This window comes from Aquarana catesbeiana, linkage group LG02 (genome assembly GCF_042186555.1).
Source record: "Aquarana catesbeiana isolate 2022-GZ linkage group LG02, ASM4218655v1, whole genome shotgun sequence".
Classification (NCBI taxonomy): Eukaryota; Metazoa; Chordata; class Amphibia; order Anura; family Ranidae; genus Aquarana; species Aquarana catesbeiana.
Window position 1 is genome coordinate 686396159 of NC_133325.1, and position 14260 is coordinate 686410418.

Below are 14260 nucleotides of genomic sequence, written 5' to 3' on the forward strand. Positions count from 1 at the left end.
TGTACACGGCATTAGAATCTGCAAAAGACTTGAGACTGGGGCACAGGTTCACCTTCTGGCAGGACAACGACCCTAAACATACAGACAGGGCTACAATGGAATGGTTTAGATCAAAGCATATTCATATGTTAGAATGGCCCCGTCAAAGTCCAGGGGGGCTGAATACAAATGCACACCACACTTTTCACATATTTATTTGCAAAAAAATTTGAAAACCATTTATAATTTTCCTTCCACTTCACAATTATGTGCCACTTTGTGTTCGTCTATCACATAAAATCCCAATAAAATAAATTTACGTTTTTGGTTGTAACATGACAAAATGTGGAAAATTCCAAGGGGGTATGAATACTTTTTCAAGGCACTGTATCTGTGAAAGTTTTCTTTTTAAATCAAAAAGACTATTTTATTACATTTCACTTGTATTATTTATCTAGACCAGTGAGTAACTCAGAGACAACGGAAATCCCAGTTTTCATTAGGACACCTGAAAAAAGGGGCATTTGCTACTAGGTTGATGTGGGCTATAGTCGACTTTTGCAGTATTAAAGGGCATCTCCAGGGGATTGATTAGAATTACCTTTTAGTTAATGGGGTTTATTTACTAAAGCTAGAGAGGGCAAAATTTGACACAATTCTGCAGAGAAACCAATCAGCTTCTAACCTCAGCTTGTTTAATTAAGCTTTAGCAATAAAACCTGAAAGCTGATTGGTTTCTCTGCAGAATTGTGACTAATTTTGCCCTCTCTAGCTTTAGTAAATAAACCCCAATGTGTATTCTGTGTTCTAGGATTATTCTTTAACTCAGCTGGAGTGATTATGTAAAATCTCTTTACATTAAGCTGCAAAATGCAAATTATAAATAGGACTGCATAGGAGTGTGCCTGCTCAAAGGTGGGCATTACCAGCTGTTACTTGTAGTCCACACAGCAGACTGGACAGTATCTCCTTATGCTAAGCAGCCATGTAGCACAGCAAAGTGTACACTCATTATGTTACGAAGCATTCATATGGCAGGTATAATAGTCTCTACACCTATGTTGAAACAGTGTATCTAGCTGTTTGGCTGTGTTACCCATTAAAAATACACCACTGACACTGATTATACCTTTTAAATAATACAGTTGACCTTGTTTTTTTTTAAAAAAAAGTCAGTTTCCCACTTTATTTTATATTTTGCATCACTATATACGCTTCAAAATGCCTAGTTTACACTGTTAAATCAGTAGAGAAAAGCCTGACAAAACCCTAGTATCACAATTAAACAGATTGTTAAGAAGAAGCTATTAAGGAAGAACTGATTAGATCTTTGGCTTGGATTCCCTTTACTATGGTCTGGTCCAAGCTTACAAAACCTTTTTTAGCTCCATGTGTGGTTGGTGCTTGACACAGAAGAGGCCTGGTGTGGCCCAAGGTGTACAAGAAAACCTGTTCCTAAGATGATTTGGTCCAAGTAACATGGGAATGGTTGTTCCTAAAATGAATGGCCCATGATCAGCAAGGATGGTCCTAAAAAAAAAAAAAGTAATAATGTTTCACAACAGTCCTTGTTCCAGGAAAACATTTGCTAAGCTCAATGCAACGCTGATGGTTATAAAACTAGTGGCATTGCTTAGACGTTCTGGTACAAAGACCATGTTCTTATTTAGGGGACTCATCTCATTTCAAAGGCATCCTTGCCAACATGTGAAGACATATGAAGATCCTTGCACAGTTTTCATGTGCTAAAAAGGCTCTAGGGCAGGTAGGGGCAGATTTAGGCTCAGTCTTAGAACTCCTACTAGCAAACAGAATATTGGATCCCAGATGGATTCTCCTACAGGAAGTTGGGCACAATCCCTTGTATAACTGCTAGGGGAAGGGGGATTGTTTTCAATGCTCTGCGATTGGTTCCCTCCTACAATAGGATCAAGGGCCTCCACTATATGAATAATCTGCCTTGTTGTGCATCACTAGCTTGTTGTCCACAAAGTAGAAACTGTCTGATTGAGTCTCGTAGGGATGGATGATCATTTCACGAACTGCAGGGCAAGAAAAGAAGAAAGAATTAAGGCATATAAACAAAAAACAAATTATTCAGTTGAATGCTTTAAAATGTAGTAAAAAAGCATGTATTCTAGTTGGAGGAGAAAGCCAGCACTGGTGTTACAGTGTTGGATGATTTCATTTTCACTAAGTACCTTTTGCAGGTAAATTTGCCATATAAGAAAACCCCAATACAATTTCAGAAAAGTGTTCCTCTCTGTAAATAAACACATGCACTGGCGTGTTTAGAAATGCCAAATGGGTTGGCCTCTCCTCACTTACCGCATACTCTCCATCCTTAAAAATCCGTCATTTTACCCTGCGTTTGTAAGTTCAGTAAGTTCATATTTGTACTAAATTACATTTAAATTTGGTTGAATTATTTGGCTGCAACCACTGTTCTGAAACCCTTCACCACTACACGACCAAAACAAATTGCACAGTTCTGAAATATTTAATTATCTCTAAATCAAATATTTCTTCAGCTCACAACTTTGACCTCCTGTTTGAAGATGTGTGACTCCGATACTCATGCCCTGGTGCAAATATCTAAATTATACAGACATCTAGTGTCTTACCCTACTAAAGGTGCGCCTTCCTATGCAAAGTGTAGGGAGGTTGACCTCGGGGTCATTCTAGAGGAGGAGGATTGGACACATTTGGTCATGGACTAAATGAGCTTTGCAAAAATGTCTTATGAGGCCAATTATAGGGTGTTCATCCACTGATACCCAGTTCCAGCACACATAGCTAAATATGTACCAAACTACTCCCCGTTGTGCTTTTGCAGCTGTCTGGACCTAAGGACTCACCTTTAATATTTTTGGACTATGGGACATGTCCACCAGATATGGAATAAAATGTCTGATCTTTTCCACCCTATTTTTAAGTCACTATAACACCAGACAACTATCAAATAAGAGGCCTGAAGACCTTACTCGATCCCAATTTAAATTACCACTCTAGGTTACAGTCGCATCTAGACTAACAATAGCCAGGGCCTGGAGATCACCCTCTCTAAGCATAGCTGAAACAAAAACCCGTATTACTATTATAAGCTATAATACACAGCAAAATAGAGTTTTTAAATAAAAAAAAATTACGCAACCTTGGGTCTGCCATTTTCTCCTTCCAACATCTTTGCTTAAACTTTGATTGGAGGTTAGTTAGACCCAATGGAACCGCCAATCGTTCCTTTCTTCGCGACCCCTGAGAATCCCTCTTACCTTCCCTTATTCTCTTCTCTCTACTTCTACCTTTGCGGTCCTGTATCTTTCTTAGGGGCTTACAATCCAAAGGTCCTGTCTGGAGGCAGTACAGAAGGATCGGAAATTTTAGATTACTCTCATCTAACACTTAAACTAGCCAATTCTATGGTTTGGCTGGACAGCTTATTGAGTGCTCAATCTTCAGATTTCTGTATTATTTACCTCTTGGTACTATTTGTCATGATTCTGAAAAAAAAAAAAAAATATTGAACGAGAAGTAACAAATCAGTTCTGCACTTTCTGGAATGCAATGCCAGCATAAGTGGCTGCTGCAAGTCAGAGAATGTATGCACAGTACCTTAAACACAAGCCAAAGTCTATTTTGTTTTATACCTTTGCTTGTACTGAGCCTTAGAGCAGTAGTAAACTCATATATTGCGATTTGTAGTTACATTGTCTAACTTAATTTAGGTGTTTTTAATCAAAGTGCCGTATATAGTATACCAAAAAAACCTTCTTGTTTTAAGTCTTTGTGAATGCTCCTGCTTCTATTTCTCCGCCGTCATTACTACTGCTGTCTTCCGTGTCTATACATTAATATATTTCTGCCCTCAGTATGTAGCTGTGGCTATAATCCTGCCCGTGCGCATTATTCCATGAAGCCGAGCCTCGTCTCCTCTCCACAACCCATGTGACGTAGCGACTCACATGGTGGTCCAGGGTCAGCTTCTCAATGGGAGCATCGCAGGCATTAGGAAATGACTCAGCCCCAGCATATACACAGCATTTTTCCGGCAGCATAAGCTTGCTGGAAAATAAGAGCTAACAGCGCATGCACCGGTGACGTCATTTAAGGGAAACATAACGATTACACCGAAAGCAAGCAGGTAAGAAGCAATAAAAACATAGCAAACAGTACTATAGGCTGCACTTCTTAATTTTAAAGAAACTGGTTGGAATGGGTTTACAACCACTTAAAAGCTAAACTCCAGAAAAACAGTTGAACTGCATATATGGGAACCGATTTACCTTCCAGAAAGTAAAGACAGATCCTGCTCTCCCTTAGGCCTTCCTGCAGACTATGCAGTAATTGTGCCATATAATCTAATCTAGGACCAGCCCCATTGTGTGACTGGCAATGAAGGAGCATCGCTCTGCTCTCACCTCCAGTCAGTAAGTTCAGTGTGTTAGAAGGGCAGTACTGTATAATGCAGTAGTGCACTGCCCTGGATTACAGGAAGCTACCTTTCCCCACTTTCCATAAAATTCACATCAGCATGCATTTCTGCATGCTAATGTGAAAGCAATTACTTTTCTTTGCTTTTATTTACCTTTTTTTGTGCCCACTTCCTGGTTTCCCTGAAGATAATGGTAACATAGCCCCAGCAGCACTGATGCCGTCTGGGAATGTACCAGTGAGTGAATCCCTGGTTGTCACCAGGACTAGTGTCCTCCTTGGAAGATTTCCACTCTACCGCTGTACTGGTAACCACCCTAAATTTGGAATTTTATTCACTTTCACTCAGCAGGACAAAGAGAAGGTGAATATCCTGGGGGCACAAGCAGCACAAAAAAACCTGAGAGGTGTTCTAATCCCATCTGAATGCGACATTAAGCCTTTGTCAGAAAATAGTTTTTTCAATTTGCAGAGTTCTTACAAGAAGACGACAGCTGCAACATATTCTCCGATCTCTAAAAATTTAGCAATGCTGGCTTCCATAATTCTACCCTGACAGGTTCCTTTTAACAATAAGACTACTTTAAAGGGAACCTTGCATGCTATTTAGCTACTATATACTGCATATCTTTGCTTCACTTTTTGGGGAGTCATTGACTCAGAACAAGCATGTATTCATCAGCTGACCTAACACTTCAAGCAGTAGTAAAGGTTCAGGATAAAAAAAAAAACCCTCTCCCTGCAAGGTAAAGGTATAATGTGCTAGTATGCACTGCATGCTAGCACATTATGAAAGACTTACCTTGATATGAAGCTCTCCAGCGGCGTGGTGTCACCACTGACAGAGCTTCCATCTTTACCCCGTCTTCCTTGCAGGTTCATGGGCTGCGGACGCTTGAATGACCGAGCTACGATGATGTTGTGGCATGGAGCTCCGAAGGAACAGCACAAGTATGCTGTTCCTTTATAGCGTATGCGCCAGTGATGTCACCGCCGGCTGCTTGTTAGAATATCTCCTAAATGGTGCATGTTTAGGAAATATTCATTTAACCTACAGGTAAGTACAGTATCTCACAAAAGTGAGTACACCCCTCACATTTTTGTAAATATTTTATTATATCTTTTCATGTGACAACACTGAAGAAATGACACTTTGCTACAATGTAAAGTAGTGAGTGTACAGCTTGTATAATAGTGTAAATTGGCTGTCCCCTCAAAATAACTCAACACACAGCGATTAATGTCTAAACCACTGGCAACAAAAGTGAGTACACCCCCTAAGTGAAAATGTCCAAATGGGGCCCAAAGTGTCAATATCTTGTGTGGCCACCATTATTTTCCAGCACTGCCTTAACCCTCTTGGGCAAGGAGTTCACCAGAACTTCACAGATTGCCACTGCAGTCCTCTTCCACTCCTCAATGATGACATCACGGAGCTGGTGGATGTTAGAGACCTTGCCCTCCTCCGCCTTTCATTTGTGGATGCCCCACAGATTCTTAATAGGGTTTAGGGCTGGAGTCCAGTCCATCACCTTTACCCTCAGCTTCTTTAGCAAGGCAGTGGTCGTCTTGGAGATGTGTTTGCGGTCGTTATATTGGAATACTGCTCTGCGGCCCAGTCTCCGAAGGGAGGGGAGTTCAGTATGCTTCACTATGTCACAGTACATGTTGGCATTCATGGTTCCCTTAATGAACTGTAGCTCCCCAGTGCCGGCAGCACTCATGCAGCCCCAGACCATGACACTCCCACCACCATCCTTGACTGTAGGCAAGACACATTTGTCTTTGTACTCCTGACCTGGTTGCTGCCATACATGCGTGTCACCATCTGAACCAAATAAGTTTATCTTTGTCTCATTAGACCAAAGGACATGGTTCCAGTAATCCATGTCCTTAGTCTGCTTGTCTTCAGCAAACTGCAGGCTTTCTTGTGCATCATCTTTAGAAGGGGCTTCCTCCTCCAATTTGATGCAGTGTGTGGCGTATGGTCTGAGCACTGATAGGCTGACCCCCCACCCCTTCAACCTCTGCAGCAATGCTGGCAACAGTCATATGTCTATTTCCCAAAGACAACCTATAGATATGACGCTGAGCACATGCACTCAACTTCTTTGGTCGACCAACTTCTTTGGAGTGATAACACCAAATTTAACACTAGTGTTCCCCATTCACACCTGAGACCTTGTAACACTTATGAGTCGCATGACACCAGCGAGGGAAAATGGCTAATTGGACCCAATTTGGACATTTTCACTTAGGGGTGTACTCACTTTTATTGCCAGCTGTTTAGACAATAATGGCTGTGTGCTGAGTTATTTTGAGGGGACAGCAAATTTACACTGTTATACAAGCTGTGCACTCACTACTTTACATTGTAGCAAAGTGTCATTTCTTCAGTGTTGTCACATGAGGATATAATAAAATATTTACAAAAATGTGAGGGATGTACTCACTTTTGTGAGATACTGTGTGTAGCATATGAATAGAAGAGAAACCATCCAATTTGGTGTCTAATAGAGAATTGCCACTTACTTTCTGTTGAGTTTACACATCAGGAAGCAAAAGAAAATCTACCCAATGGAACACTGATGTTAACCTTTCCCTACGCTTTACAAAATGAAACGTTTTGACTTTAAATTCAAATATTACACAGCCGTCACAAATCTTCCCCATAATTTGCCTAATATGTTTTTTTCATAGCATTGCCAACTCCACCTAGTGGGCATAATGAAGTATTTTCCTCAAATCAGGAAAACACTGCATTCTGGCCACTGGATGGTAGTGATCACTTGAGGAAATAAACATAACAGGAAATTACGGTAAAGATTTGACATTATTTTTTATAAATAGCTCCATAGTATTGCAGATGTGCATGCATTTACTATTTTTACCTTGCAATTTCAGTAGATTTATATTTAAAAAAAACTTTAAAATAAAAAGAGAGACTCCTTAAAAGCAGAACTAATGACTTTGATAAAGATCACATTACATTTAGGGTTTATTTTCACAGAAATTTCCAATTGTTCCCAAAGTCTCTCTCACAATAGTATAATGTGCTTTAAGTCCCATTGTAGTAATGACTATAAATACTCAAGAAAACGTATTCATCAATGTTTATCATGGAGAAGGAAAAGACACTTACTAAGATCCTCTGAAAGCTGTGGGAATTCATAAATATGTTCACATGTGTTTTTACTGCTGGGGATACAGAAGCCAAACTCAAAGTCGAAGCTTTTCAAGAGCTGCTCACGGAAGTAATGTCTCTCAATCATTCGAAAGTTATTAATGGGCTTGTCACCAACTGTAAATTCAACTCTGGAAAATTGTAATAGCACTTTTTATTAATCAAACAAAGTCTTCATTAGGAGAGAAACATAAGAAAAAACTGTGCGATAAACACCACTATAAATTACTACAGAAGAAAGGATTATTCCCATATAGAAACAGAGAATTATTGCAAACAGGACCATACTCCAGCAATACTATCAAGTAAAAAAAGGACTTGGCATGTAATACCTACTGTATCTTTCGAACGCACTTTTTTCCCCCAAAAATATGGGTGAAAATGTCTCTGCGTCTCATGGTGCGAATATACGACAGGCACTGCCCCCCACCGCTGCCGGCACCACCCCCGCCACCCCAACACCCCCCCCGCCGACATCACCCAATGCCACCGCCGTTGTCACCGCCCCCCGCCGCCATCGACACCGCTCCCCATCGCGGTCGCAATGCTAGTCCCAGAAGACAGACATCCCAGGCCCCAACAAGCGCCGGGCGATCTCCCAGCCTGACACCTGCTGAAGAGACAGAGCAGCCTGAGCAATGAAACAGGTCAGACTGCATTTATGGCAATAGTTAGGCTGCATTAATGGTAATATTCAGGCTGCATTAATGGCAATATTCAGGCTGCATTTATGGCAATGGTCAGGCTGCATTTATGGCAATGATCAGGCTGCATTTCTTTGACACAGGTCAGGCTGGATTTCATGGGCACTGGTAGATATTTTACTACACCATTTAGTTCAGAATATTTTTTTCCTTGTTTTCCTCCTCTAAAACCTAGGTGCGTCTTATGGTCAGGTGCGTCTTATGGAGCGAAAAATACAGTATATCCATATATTACAGTAGTACATTGGCATTCAAACAGTCAGCAATGGTACCATTTGATACATAGCCCATGACTCATAATACTTTAAATTAAGTATATGCAGCAATTAGTGCAAAGTACACAGAGAGTTGACACTCCCCTACCTACAGATTAATCACCTATGCGAGTAGAGGCTTGATCTAGTCAACTGTCACAATCTTATGATATTTAACTGGGCATCCTAAATGAATGTAAATTACTTTCTTATATGGCAGCGTGAGATTAATGGCAGCCACCCAATCTTGGACTGTTGGTGGTGATGCCTTGAGCCAAACTCAAGCAATCAACATTCTAGCCATAAAAAGTGTTTTTTTGCAAGAAAATATGGAGATGTTTGTCACTATCCGGACTGCGGAGGAGGCACAGAAGACATTGCCTAAGGCAAAGGTTTAATGGGGAGCCCATTCGATCATGTAGAAACCAGACCACCTGTGACCCGTAGCCTTGGATGCCAGTGCATGCCCATATCAGGTAGTAAAAAGTGCCGCTGGTCTCACCACATCTGGAGCACTAGATGATGCGGCCGGTACCTAGATAGATGAATGGAAGTTAGATGGGTTCTATGCAAAATATATAAGTGGGTAAGGCAATCAAAACGTTTTGGGTAGAGAATTCCAACACGTCATCCCAGTCTTCATCCTCCAGCTTCCCACCCAGCCAGTCTTCAATTGGTAAGCTAAATTAATAGCCGGCGGTAAGGAGGCCATTATAAAAAGTGCACATTGTTTTTTAGTATTCATATTCAGGAGTATGTCCAACAGGTATAGTCCCCAAATTGGGTGTATATAGCATGTGGCAGAGCTGAAGGTAATGGAAAAACATGGAGTTGGGTAACTGAAATTCAGCCTTAAGATCCTGAAACGATTTAATACCTCTGCTGGAAAGTACAGTACATGGGGGACATATATGACCCCTCCATTAAATCACAACTCAAAATCGGGCACAGCAAGTAGTTCCAGCAAGCAGGAATTATCACAAAGAGGTGTATGGGCATGAATAGGTGGAGCATTCAAGCACATTTTATTCAAAAAGAAAAGAAAAAAACTTGCTACATTATATCACATGCAATCACATTTAACTTTATTGCTTACATTTGCTTGAATCTAAAGATCTTAGGCAAGCTATAGAAGGGTGGTAGATATGCAGCCATGGTAAAATGTTCCCTTTAAGAATTGTGACGTCACTATGTCTGCAAGTATCACCCATGCATGCATACTAATATAATTGTGGAGCATGACAGAACACCGGTGTTACCTTATTTCAAGGGAAACAACAGCAATGGAAAGAACACAATCCTACAAAAATACTACTTTCAATGGAACCAATGACTAGGGATGTCTACTGATTAATCCTATTGGGAAATGATCCCAAGTGGGCCTCCTCAAAACTAAGACCCCTTTCACACTGAGCCGCCCCTGCATCAGCGGTAAAGCGGCGCCATCTTTAGCGCCGCTTTACTATCGTTTTAGTGGCATTATTCGGCCGCTAGCGGAGCGGTTTTAACCCCCTGTTAGCGGCCGAAATGGGGGTTAAATCTGCCTGCAAAACGCTGCTGCAGTGGTGCTTTGCCGGCGGTATAGTGGCGCTGCCCCATTGTTTTCAATGGGCAGGAGCGGTGCAAAGAAGCTGCTGGCAGGACTTTTTGTGATGCCCTGCCAGCGCAGCGCCCCAGTGTGAAAGCACTGGGTTTGCAGCTGAGGCTTTTTTCAGGTGCTATTTTTAGCGCTGTAGTGCCTGAAAAACGCCCCAGTGTGAAAGGGGTCTTAGAGATATATTTTTGCTAACTTCTAATGCTTTAGAATTATGAAGTATATTTATTTTTAATGCCGAACACCAGGAAGATATAAAAAAAGACAAAAATTATAGCAGCTCTGTATTCAATAATACATTGTTTCCTTTTTTTAATGCAAGCATTATAATCACCTGAATGTGCCTTATCGTCAGCCTTTTGCAATCCCCTGTACAGCAGAGCTCAGACTTGGATAAGCAGAAGCAGTGCAAGGAGTCAGTCAGTTGTGCTGCATTCCCTATCTGCTAACAAGGAACATGCTGATGGGAAGAGAGAGCACATTGACAGACCCATCAGTACCCATGAGCTCATTGGTCTGCTGATTCTTTTTACACTGTCCAGGTACAGGCTGAAGTAGGAACAAGACCTGTAAGTGTTTGGCAGGAAAAATAGTTCCCATATATGTATTATATCTATGTCTTTAGTGATTTGGCTTTAATATAGATTTCTGTGCATGTATAGTCTATCATGTTTCATAGGGTACAGCTTAATTTACTAGTGACTTTTATAGATTCAAGAGCAATACTAAATATTCCCAATTCCCACAAATGGAGCTTTCTTTTAGTGGTATTTGATCACCTCTGCGGTTTATATTTTTTGCGCTATAGACAAAAAAAGACCGACAATTTTGAAAACAAAGCAATATTTTTTACTTTTTGCTATAATAAATATCCCCAAAAAATATATAAAAAAATTCTTCCTCAGTTTAGGCCAATATGTCTTCTACATACTTTTGGTAAAAAAAAAAAAAAAAAAAAAAAATCACAATAAGCATATATTTATTGGTTTGCGCAAAAGTAATAGCATCTACAAAATAGGGGATAGATTTATGGCATTTTTATTAATAATTTTTTTTTATTAGTAATGCAATTTTTATTGTGACTGCGACATTTGCGGCGGACAGATCGGACACTTCTGACACTATTTTGGGACAACTGGCATTTATACACCGATCAGTGCTATAAAAATGCACTGATTACTGTGTAAATGTCACTGGGGAAGGTGTTAAACACTAGGGGGCGATCAAGGGGTTAACTGTGTTCCCTAGGTGTGTTCTAACTGTAGGGAGGATGGGCTTACTAGAACATGCCAGAGATCACTGCTCCCGATCACTGGGAGCAGTAGATCTCTGTCATGTTGCTAGGCAGAACAGGGAAATGCCTTGTTTACATAGGCATCTCCCCATTCTGCCTCTCCGTGCCATGATCGCAGGCCACTGGTGGACATCGAGTCAGCAGAATCCAAGGGCACGCTCCTGCGGCGCACGGCAGCCGCGGATTACGCAGCGGGGTATGGGTAAGTTGTTTTGTGCACCCATGCCATTTTGCCGACGTACATTGGCGTGAGCCAGTTGGCAAGTGGTTAACCACTTCCCGCCTAAAGACGTCATATGAGGTCTTTCACTTTCAGTGGGAATATCTGAATGATGCCTACAGCTACAGGCATCTTTCAGATGTCCTTGTTTTTAGCCGGCGATTGTGTGCACCATAAGAACGATCATAGCAGCGGTTCCGCCACTTGATCATTCTTACAGGAGACGGGAGGGGACACTCCCCCTCCCGCCGCCATCCAGTGCTTCTCCGGGCATTCCCGTGCCATCGGGGACCCAGAGAAAGAATCGGCCGCCCCTGGATGACAACCATAGAGATTTCCGGTGACCAGATGGTCACCAGTGATCTCTATGACCGTGGGAGGTCCGGGCGCGACATTATGTCACGTCCAGGCCACGGATGTAAAGAAAGCAGCAATTGCGGCTGGTAAGCATGAGATCGTGGATTTTTTTTCCCGATCTCATGCTTTTGAACCTGGAGGAGAGATGTGGGGTTGACCCTGCATCTCTCCATAGGACCTGTCACGGACGATTCCTATTACAAGGGATGTTTACATTCCTTGTAATAGGAATAAAAGTGATAAAGAAAATGTTAAAGAAAGTATAAAAATAAAAAAAATAAAGTAAAATAAAATAAAAAAAATAATAATTTAAAACGCCCCTGTCCCCGGTAGCTCGCGCTCAGAAGCGAACGCACATGTAAGTCCCGCCCACATATGTAAACGCTGTTCAAACCACACATGTGAGGTATCACCGCGTGCGTTAGAGCGTGAGCAACAATTCTAGCACTAGACCACCTCTGTAACTCTAAACATGTAACCTGTAACAAAATTTAAAATGCACTTATGGAGATGTTTAAGTACCGAAGTTTGGCGTCATTCCATGAGTGTGCGCAATTTTAAAGAGTGACATGTTTGGTATATATTTACTCGGCGTAACATCATCTTTCACATTATACAAAAAAATTGAGCTAACTTTACTGTTTTGTTATTTTTTAAATCAAAAATCAAATTTTTGCGCAAAAGCCGTGTGAGATAAAAAGTTAGGTCAGGTTAGGTTGAAGAGCTAAAGGTTCATACACACTATAAGAAAAATGGGCAAACATTTTCATCCAAAGAATTTTTGTACGATTGTATTTTCGTGTTGTGCGTGCACAACCTTCGACAGCTGATTCCGAATTTTCATACAAAAATTCCCCCCAAAAATCGCCCGATTTTCTTATAGTGTGTACCCCTTTCTAGCTCAGACTCTACGCAGGCTTGCAGAGACTCTGAGCCAGATGTCGGTCAAGGACCTGGGTGGATCTCGACATTAAAGTCGGGATCCTGTGATCTATAAGACCTTATGTACACTGGATGATTTTACAGCTGCTTCTACCAGGGGCATTTTTTTCCCTGCTTCTAAACGCTCCTCAGTGTTAGCTTATGAGTCCATGCACACATAGGCTTTTAGCAGCGTTTAGTGGCAGGAGCTTTTAGAGGCAGGAAAAAAAAGACACTGCCAGGAGCAGCAGAGTTTGGTCAGAAAAAATGCTTGACGCTACCAAAAGCTGCTAATTGCGCCTAAACACTAGTTCTTGAGCATTAATTCATTTCAATGGCCAGAATAAATAATTCTGGCTAATGAAATGAATTAGCACCCAAGAACTTGATGCCCGAAAAGCTCCTAGAAGCTTGTAAAAGCTTTAGACACTTTTACAAGTAATGGGCATTTTTTCTGCAAACACGCTGCTGGCTTCTAAGGGAGTTAAAAGAATGTTCTTTGTGCACAAGGCCTTAGGGAGGTAGGGCCAAGATAGCTTTGGCCTTACTTCTCAGTTAAGGAAAGATACATAAACCACGCTTCAGTGTCCTCTTCTCAATATGTCCCATCACCTGCCTGAGCTTTTCAGGATATGTATTTTTCCTTAAAGTGGAAGTCCATGCAAAAACTAAAATCCCTGCATCTATAGCCACCAACATTCTAACACTAACCTATCTAGCCCTGAAAATAAAAAAATCAGTATACATACCTTTTCTACAGGTGATCCGACCCGATCTCCAGTGGCGGAAGCTCTTATCCCACACTGAGCTGTCAGCTGCAGCTTCTCTGTGTAGGCGGGTGCAGAGGACACGTCTGTCAATGGAAGACCCATAGTAACTCTATGGGTGAGGTCACTTCCCATTCATTTCACAGCCGTTGTCGGACGTTTACACAGCATTGCTTCCGGCGCTGGAGATCGGGTCGAATTGGCTTCAGAAAAGGTATCTATAGAGATTTTATGTTTACAGGGCTAAAGAGGTTAGTGTTAGAATGTTGGTGGCTGAAGATGCAGGGATTTTAGTTTTTGCATGGACTTCCACTTTAAGCATATTATGGTTGGGGAGGATGACCTGTACTGTAGGCACCCAAAGGTGACCTGTAGGCATCCAAAGGTGGAAAAATGGGATTGCATGGAGACCTTTTGAAGGGGGTTTTGCTGATCTATCATGAATGGCTTCATTTGAACCTTTAGTGAAAATAGCAAAGTTTTTCTAAAAAAAGGTAGTATAAAGTCAGCCATCCATTCACTGATGTTTCTTCTTGGCGGCATGCTCCATATCCG

General features: G+C 41.4%; 1 protein-coding gene across 1 annotated transcript in view; it reads right to left on the reverse strand.

Annotated features, from left to right (window-relative positions):
• Positions 1–720: 720 nt before the first annotated feature.
• The window catches only part of UNC119 (unc-119 lipid binding chaperone), a 119906-nt gene continuing 106366 nt past the window's right edge, over positions 721–14260 (reverse strand). The window contains exons 4-5 of the mRNA XM_073616766.1: positions 7553–7725; positions 721–2021 (exon numbers count right to left, since the gene is read on the reverse strand). Coding sequence (XP_073472867.1) covers positions 1909–2021; positions 7553–7725 — 286 coding nt within the window. The 3' untranslated portion in view covers positions 721–1908. The remainder of the gene's footprint in view (positions 2022–7552; positions 7726–14260) is intronic.